The sequence below is a fragment of the Amborella trichopoda genome, chromosome 12, assembly GCF_054954075.1.
Source record: "Amborella trichopoda isolate Santa Cruz 75 chromosome 12, AtrichopodaSantaCruz75HAP2 v2.0, whole genome shotgun sequence".
NCBI lineage: Eukaryota > Viridiplantae > Streptophyta > Magnoliopsida > Amborellales > Amborellaceae > Amborella > Amborella trichopoda.
In genome coordinates this window covers 45,582,867-45,592,029 of record NC_142347.1, presented here as the reverse complement: position 1 = coordinate 45,592,029, position 9,163 = coordinate 45,582,867, and the positions used below count along the sequence as shown (strand labels likewise).

The 9,163-nt window shown below is 37.3% G+C and overlaps 1 protein-coding gene across 1 annotated transcript; it reads left to right on the top strand.

Annotated features, from left to right (window-relative positions):
* Nucleotides 1-306: 306 nt before the first annotated feature.
* On the top strand, nucleotides 307-8,537 carry LOC18435446 (glutamate receptor 2.7). Its single transcript, XM_020667964.2, has 5 exons — nucleotides 307-451; nucleotides 1,555-2,912; nucleotides 4,417-4,729; nucleotides 5,607-6,013; nucleotides 7,943-8,537. Exons 1-5 carry the CDS (start codon nucleotides 307-309, stop codon nucleotides 8,516-8,518), a joined length of 2,799 nt encoding a protein of 932 aa, XP_020523623.2. The 3' UTR covers nucleotides 8,519-8,537.
* The last annotated feature ends 626 nt before the right edge of the window (nucleotides 8,538-9,163 follow it).

Sequence of the window (9,163 nt, the reverse complement as noted above, 5' to 3'; positions counted from 1 at the left end):
ATAGTGATGGGAAATTAGAGAGAGTTTCCTAATGGGCTTTTAGGGAAGGCAACATCCCCTTATAAATTATGAAGTGGAGAAACAAAATTCCTCATGTGTTGCAAGTATTGCAACGTTTTTGCTTCTATATGTCTTCATCTAACCCACTTTAATATCTCACTATTGAAAGGGGGATTAGGCTTTGAGGAAAGGCAAGAAGAGATGAAATGCAATAGTTCTCTATTAAGTGTTCTTGTGTGTTTGTGGTTAAGTGTAGCAGGTGCTAAGGCCCAATCAACAAATGTTAAGGTGGGGGTGGTTTTAGCAATGGATTCATGGGTGGGAAGAGTGGGCAATATGTGCATAAGCATGGCCGTACAAGATTTCTATAAAGAGAACCCAAACTACACCACTAGACTACTTCTTTCTACAAGAGATACGGGTGGAGATGTTGTCCAAGCTGCTTCAGCCGGTACTCTCTATCTCTCTCACACACATGGTAGTAATTCACGTGTTTGGATATTTATGATAATTCGAAGCATACCCCCTTCTTTTTGTAATGGTTAACTACGATTTCAACAAGGGATTGTCTACAAAAAGACCATTTATCTATTTTATATGGAGGTCATAATAATTTCCACTCATTATATGTCAAATTGGATGGCTGGGATAAGTAACATAGTATGAGACTTTTTTTTTTTTTGGAGCTTTGTGTCAATTCAATTACACTCTTGCAACCACCCATTTTGAAAATTTAAGGGACAAGAATGAATGCGGCCTCCATGTGCAAAAGATAAATGGTTTTCTTGTAAACAATCCTTTTGAATTATTGATGAGTATCGCGTAGCGCTGCAACTTTATGGTATTTGGTACAGCCACACCTCATAACCCCGCCAAAAAATGAAGTTATGGTACCCAAAATCCTAGTGATGGCGAATCTATCTCCACCCGTAGCAATGGAACATGACATAAATAGTGCATATTTGCCTCAAAATAGACTGCACAAAAAATATGCTACAGTGCAGCCTATTTTTAAGGCGTGAAATGTCTTTTTTCCTTTCATTTTCATGCATGTGATTGTCCATTTATAGGCAGAAATTGCAAAGAAGGTCGGTCAACCATCTTTTTTTTTTTGTTTTTCTCAAAATTATCCCTGAGATTGAGGATAGCATCCTCGGTTTGAATTTTAATTTTAGTTTTTCATTAGTACGGTAGTGGCCCTAGCTTTAGGGATGTGCCCTACTATGAAAATACTAAAAAAAAATGAAAATTCCATTTAAGGATGCCCTGAGATCAAGGGGCAATTTTAACCGATCTTTGTAATTTCCACCTATAAATAGAGCATTTCATATTTTAGAAAAACATTTAGGGCCCAAATGTAAATTACTCTAAAAAGAAACCTCCAAAAAAACAACACGCACAAAAATAGGGGAAAAAAAAGAAAAAAAGAAATAAGATCACATAGACTTGTGTTACGATGGGAAAGGGGCAATTTGGGAGCAATATGTACTTTGATTTCGAATATAGAATGTTGAGCTTGACTTATCTTTTAACTTTGATTCTTATGTTTTACAGCTTTGGACCTGATGAAGAATGTGGAGGTGCAAGCTATAATCGGTCCACTAACATCAGCAGAGGCCAAATTTTCGGTTGATCTGGCGAACATCTCCCAAGTTCCCATTCTCTCTTTCTCTGCAACCTCTCCTTCTCTCTCCTCAACCAGCACTCCCTACTTTGTTAGAGCAACTCTCAATGATTCGGTGCAAGCCAAGCCCATCGCTGCTCTCTTCAAAGCCTATGGTTGGAGGCAAGCTGTAGTCATTTATGAAGATACCGAATTTGGAGAGGGATTCATTCCATATTTAAATGATGCCCTCTTAGAAGTCGGCTCTCGCCTTCAACATAGAACTGTTCTTCCTACCTCGGCTTCAAATGAGTTAATCAATGAGGAGCTCTACAAACTCATGACTATGCAAACTCGGGTTTTCATAGTCCATATGTCTTCTCCTATAGCTTCTCGCTTATTTTTACTGGTTCAACAACTCGGTATGTTGAGCAAAGACTACGCTTGGATTATAACTGATGGGCTATCTAGTCTCTTGGAATCCATGGACCCTTCGATCATAGCTTCAATGCAAGGGGTTTTGGGGGTGAAATCATACATAGAAAAGACTAAACGTTTGGCCAATTTCACAGCTAGGTGGAAGCAATATTATAAAGACGAATACCCAAATGAGATAGAAATCCCGGAGTTGAATGTTTTCGGTTTAAGAGCCTATGATGCCACTTGGGCTCTTGCTCTTGGAGTTGAGAAATCAGGCACAAGAGCCGTCAGGTTCCAGCAACCAATTGTCGGAAAAGCGTCAACAAATTCAACTGATCTCTCGACTCTACGAATTTCTCCAGTAGGTCTAAAACTCCTAAGTGCCATCTTAGACACCCAATTCATCGGCTTAACGGGCGATATCCACTTCATTAACGGAGAGCTCCAAGATTCCACTTTTCAAATAATCAGTATCGCAGGGAAAGGCACCAGAGAAATTGGGTTCTGGTCACCGAAATATGGCCTCTCACCCGACCTCAACCAAGAAACTCTAAAGAAGAAGAGTGGTTACACGGCTAGTGTGGTCGATCTCAGACCGGTGATATGGCCGGGAGAATCAACGGCTGTACCTAAAGGTTGGGTTATTCCAACAAATGGAGTTAAGATGAAGATTGGTGTTCCTGTAAAATATGCATTTAAGGAATTTGTTAATGTGGAGAGGGACCCAGGTGACAATAGACTGAGTGTGACAGGCTTTTCTATTGATGTTTTTGGTGCAGTCTTGGATGTTTTACCCTATGCCTTGCCTTATGAGTTTATTCCTTTTGAAGATGGTGACGGTAAAATGGCAGGGACATATAATGACATGGTCGATCAGGTTTTTCTTGGGGTAAGTAACACATTTGAGGTTCAAATAATACTAGTTTATCAAATTTACCTTAAAGGTGACCATATGAAATGTTGAATTATATAAATATGATCCATATGGTCATGAGAACATCATGTTCATGCGGGTCAATGGGTTGGACTACGATGTACCTTTTGCACAAAGCTAAAATAGTCATCAATCGATCTGTAGATGCTATTCTCCTCGAATCATGATTCAACCCATTGGTTAGAAAGTGAAAATCAACATGCTCATGCTATTATCATTTGGCTCTATGGATCACGTTTAAGTTAAAGTCATCATCATGAAAGCCTTTTCCTAAGTAATTGGGGTCGGCTAATATTTAAGTTTAAGGTGTCGCTGGATAATACAAGAAACCGACCGCTTTAGGGATCTAAAGAGCACCCAAAGTGGCTTGTAGGGCCAGACCTGCCTTCCTATGCAGGTAACTGATCATTTCTTAATGGTTTAAAAGATTAAAGTAATTTTACGTAGGACTTAAAAAAATAGAATGAATTAATTCTTGAGTCGGTCAACTTAGTTTGCCTAAGAATGCCTGAACCCTATCACTGAAAGCCTGGTTGACATTGTATAGATTTGTAATAAAGGAATAAAAATTAATCCCATGAATTAGAAAGTAAACGTCTTTTTCCTAATTAATGCACAAGTGGGTCACGTACCTATAAGGGCTTGCTTGGTTGGCTCTTTCTGTACTGAAAGCAGTCAAACTTGGTTGGTTTAAGGCAATGGTAAGGTTGCAACTAACAACACTTACATTGAATTTGTCGATCCTGAGCTTACCATAAACTATTTCTAAACCTTTACCAAAACTTGTACTTTCGAAGCATGGCTCTTCTATTAAAATTGGCTTGTATACCTTTTTTTGGGGGGTCTTTTATCTTGGCCTTAGTGATCGGCACATCAGTTTGGATGAGAGAGGTCAAAGGTTGGAACCAAGTTTGTTCCGAAAAGCCTAAACAAGTTAATTTAGCCTTTTTTTTTTTTTTTGTGCTGCAGATTTTACAGGCTTTTGCTTTTATCCTTTGCATTTTTATCTACCATCCTAAGTTAACTAGTCAGCTCCATCTCTTTACAAAACTTCTATTGCTCTTTAAGGGCCATTTAATATAGTTATCTCCTTTTGCCACAAAACTTTTCTTATGTGGACAACCCCAAACGTTGAAACATAAGGAAATTCATTTGTTGGGCTGTTTGGATAAAAAAAATTTCCCTTTGTAATCTTCATCCTTGTTACAACTCTTCCTTTTTGTTTTCTTTCATATCTTTTTGTTCTTAGACTTGCTTTCTTAGGGCATATTTTGATTTTACAAATTTCCTATGTTGTGATTCATGAATTTTCATCCAAATATTTTTTTCCTTGTTATTGTTATTTCATGTGACATATGTAGGCAATCATGTCTTAAGTAGCGTGACAGTATAATGGATTATTTCCTTTAAGCATAATTTTGTTTTTATTTATATGCATATATTGGTTGTTTGGGAACAGAAATATGACGCAGTGGTGGGAGATGTGACCATCATTGCGAATAGATCAAACTATGTTGACTTCACGCCACCTTACACAGAGTCAGGGGTGACTATGATAGTACCCATGAAGAAAGTGCAGAAAAGTAGAGCATGGGTGTTCTTGAAACCATTGACTTGGGAGCTATTGCTGACCACCACATGGTTCTTCTTCTTTCAGGCATTCATGGTTTGGTTTTTGGAGCACAGGATAAATGATGATTTTCGAGGGCCTCCAATGGAGCAAGTGGGCAGCGCTCTCTATTTCTCCTTCTCGATGCTTGTCTTCGCGCATCGTAAGTGCTCCTTATTCATTATTTCAATTTTGGAAGACGGAATATTTTAGTGAAAGAACTTGTTTTGGAAGAGATTTGAAAACTTATCCCATGAAAAGAATGGAGAGAGTGGGAACATTTGTCATGGGGTTTATTGTTTACGCATATTTTGTTTTGGAGGATCTCTCTTGAGAAAAACAAAAAAGTTGAATATCAATTTGGGCCATTCCCATTAGAAAAAGTTTACGACAGGTGATATTGCAATGATATAATAAGCTGCTGAAATTGTATTTACAGATAAGATGTGTGGGTGGCTCAACATCTTTCATACTTTACATAATCTCCCTCCATGAACTTTTATCTTCCTCTTATTTAGATTCTCCTTTAATACAACTTCGTTTGTATGATTTTGTTAGGAGTGACACTGAGCCGGCCGACCTAGCTCGTCCCAGTCAGCCTGGCTCTGAAAACCTAGTGCTTATTCCATAAGTATATGTCCGATGGGCTAGGTTGGGCTGGGCCTGGCTCTAGCTAGGGCCAATGCAGGCCTAACCCTGTATTTTCCCTTACTTTGCTTGATATCCAAGCCCAGCCCTGGCCTAGGACAGCACGCATTTGGCCCAGTCAGAGCTAGGTCAAGCTTGAGGCGGCCCTATAGGGACGTGGCTGGGCTTAGGCAGACTTATCCCAGGCCTTTCAAGTTGACAACCCTAAGTTTGGTAAGGACACGCAAATGCCAACATCATTTCACATGATAAGAATCATTTTGAATAAGCTGAAATCCATATATAAATCAAAAGGAAGAAGGAAACTTCACGTCTAAATAATCTTCGTAGTTAATCCAAAAAAAAAAATGAATAAATTGAATGTCTCTTAACATTCTAAAGTTGTTCTGCAGGTGATCAAATACAAAACAATTTGTCACGGTTCGTAATAATCCTTTGGCTATTCGTCGTGCTCATACTAAGTAATAATTATACAGCTAATTTGGCCTCAATTCTCACCGTTGAGCAGTTACAGCCCACCATTACAGATGTGCAATCATTGATTAAGAAACATGAATATGTGGGATACCAACGTAATTCTTTTGTTAAGGATCTTTTATTGAAGTGGGGATTCCCCGAATCGAAACTGAGAACATGTGGAACTGTCGATGAATATGCAAATGCCCTATCAATGGGAAGCTCTGGTGGTGGGGTTGCTGCCATCTTCGACGAGATCCCGAAAATCAAAGTGTTTCTTTCTCACTATCATGACAAATTCACGATGGCTGGGCCAATTTTTAGAACTGGGGGCTATGGCTTTGTAAGCTCTCTCTCTCTCTCTCTACCTGACACACTTAGACATAAACCCATGTGCACAATGACAGACACACAGATCTGTAATACTAACATAGTTGTTTAAAGGACACAAGTGATAGTTGTTTAAGTGGGGCTAACTAAACAAATTTTCATGTTATTAGAACTTTAATCTCTACTGTGCCTTACTGCAAGGGAGGGGCGATGGACCTAAAGCCTCATAAATCACCTAAGATTTGATTTGAGCAAAAAATAGATTGAAATTCTTGGACATTAACGTCTACTCAAAATGGACAACTTAGAACTGATTTTGGCGTGGAAATAGAGTTGGATCCTTTATGGATCCAAGTCAATTCGAGGGGGAGGCTATTAATTGGAGGTGGCAATGGATCATCTTTTTCTCTTCAGGAAACTTATTTTATAGAGGGCACGGTTTCTATGCGACAAGTTCGCATATTGTAGAAATACAGGTTTGGCAATAAATATATTTTCTAAATATAATTTGATCCTAATTTTTAGAGAATATGTATCTTTAACATAGAGATCATGAATATATATATATATATATATATATATATATATATATATATATATATATAGAGAGAGAGAGAATTGAAAATTAGAAATAAGAATTATATTAAAAAAATATTTGGACCGTTGGTTACACTTGTCTCTAGATGGACCACCTATTTGCATCCATTTTTAAGATAGGTGATTTCTACCTCTAGACAGCATATTGTAGAAACAATTTTCCTTTTGTAGAGAGGGAGACTACTATGGAACAGTTTGGGCATCTGGCCCACCTAAAAGATGTTTTCCAAAGGAAAATGTTGTTTTTCAAAGTGGTGAAACATTATAGCGTAATGTTCCAAAGGAAAAGGTTTTTCTACGAATATTGGTAATGGTAAGATAGTAATTAGGAAATGAATGGATTTGCTTCTGCGAAAATCTTAAGGTTTGCCCTTAGTTTCAAATAATGGGAAATCTGTCGCAATATACTTGACTCTAGGCTTTTCGAATGTAAAGTCTCACATCAGAACTCAAAACGAGCAAAGCCCCAAATCAGAACTCATCGAGAATTGTGGTTTTGGCATCCGAAAATCTTCAAATCAATCATCTTGGCCTTCACTATTATGGTCATTAAAAAAAAATTTATTGAAATTTCAAGCCCTAAAATAGTAGGGTAACACATTGTCACCTATTACACCTTAAAAATAATTATTTACAGATTTGTGATATCTATATCATTTTTTGAGTTTCAATTTCTATAGTTGGTGTTATTTTAGAGACATCATGGAGATTTCTGATGTCCAAAGTGCTTTCCAAACAAGAATTCAAGGTGGCGCTTTACATTGTTTTTATAAAGCTTAGGCCTTACAAATATTATTTTTTCCAATTGGAAATTGTTTGTTGTTTAAATTAAAAAGTTTCTAGTTGGAGATTGTCTTATTATTCAATTTTATAGGGAAAAAAACTAATAGATTACCTTATCAATTTGTGTCATTTAATACATACTCCAGGACACCATATTTACCAACTTAACAAGAACGGACCGTCCACCAAATTAGTGAGGGGTTTGATCCATTAAAATCAGTCCAACTTCTGGTAAAACTAGTTACGCTTGATTTTAGAAAAAAAAGTAAATAAAATAAAAATAGATATAATAATTTTAAAATATGAAATGCATTAAAAAACTTCTGCAATTGTTTCTAGCTGGTTAAACCAATTAAAACTGATTAGTTCGGACCGGCCAAAACTAGTTAATCATTAGTTTTAAGGGTTTTCAACCTAATCCGAATTTTATCTTTGAAAAAGACTGGTCAAGGTACCGGTCAGGTGTCCGACTTCTCAGACCAGCAATTCGGTTTGGTGTTAACAACGATGATCTTTACATTTCGTCCTTTAATTGATTGACCATTCTTCATCTGTGACATAGGTCCTCCCCAAAAACTCCTTGCTACTTTCGGATCTTTCGACCGCGGTCCTCAACATAACTGAAGGAGACAAGATAGAGGCCATAGAGCGGGCTTGGTTTGGCAAAAAAGATAGACAACCAGTCTCCTCATCTGCAGCTACTTCAAGCGGTCTTAGCCTTGATTGCTTTTGGGGCCTCTTCCTCATTGTAGGGGTTGCATCGATTGGAGCTCTAATTTGGTTCTCAATTTGCTTTTGGAATAAGAATCACAGTCGCTTTGGAGTAGATGAACAAGGGCTATGTCAACAAATCAAGGTCATAGCCACAGTCTTTAATGAGAGGGATCATTCCTTTCATAGTTCTACCCAAAGAAAGAGAGAAAAAGAAGTGGAGCTCAACAGAGATGTTGCCCTAGCAAATGGGGAGAGCCCCTTGAGCATTGTTGTATCTAGGGAAGGCCTACCTACTGAAGCAACCACACCAACTCGGAGCTCCTCAGCATCTGAGGACGACGACGACGGCTCTAGCATTGAATCACTCTCTTCCTCGGATTATGATGATCATGATGCACCCACCCAAAGAAGAGACACTCCATAATGTACACCATACACCCACTAGCTAGTAAACATCTCATGGCTTAGATTGAATCTGGGCCTAATGAACATTCTATATTTTGTGAAAGAATTATATTTTTAATTTTGATTAAAATCATATTAACACAAAAATTGGGGCTCCTGTAGATTTTGGATGTAGTTTGCATAATATTGCAACCTTAATCAAAGTAAGATGCACCTCCAAACTTTATCATGATCTGCAATTACAGTGTCGAAAATATTTTTGACGGTACGGGAATATATTTTTTATCTCTAATTATAAAATTTTAAACTCCAAATGATTCAAATTAAGCATTTTATAAATTCATAAAAATCGTGAAAATAGATGGTCTAGATAATTTGTTAGAAAATAGACTATTTTTAGGACTTGAAATCTCTTTTTTTCTCCATATCTATACATCTCGATGTCAAAATGATCTTTTTCCAATATCAAAATAACCATTTTTAAAAGATTTTAGAGGTGCACTTTAATTCTACATTTTTAAGGTGTCAACCTTATAAAAAGAAAAATCTCCTATAGATTTTATCAAGGCAAATCCAAATAAAATATTATAAAATAATTTGATAAGTGAAAAATGACTCAACTACCAGGGCCTTCCTGCAGGGGTAGTTAGGTCATTTTTAGGTT

What these genes read in the sequence shown, in the direction of transcription:
- LOC18435446 (XM_020667964.2), top strand. Translation starts at nt 307, where the DNA reads ATGGATTCATGGGTGGGAAGAGTGGGCAATATGTGCATAAGCATGGCC. An exon ending in TGTCCAAGCTGCTTCAGCCG is followed by an intron (nt 452 to 1,554) that starts GTACTCTCTATC and finishes TATGTTTTACAG; the next exon opens with CTTTGGACCTGATGAAGAAT. An exon ending in TCGATCAGGTTTTTCTTGGG is followed by an intron (nt 2,913 to 4,416) that starts GTAAGTAACACA and finishes GTTTGGGAACAG; the next exon opens with AAATATGACGCAGTGGTGGG.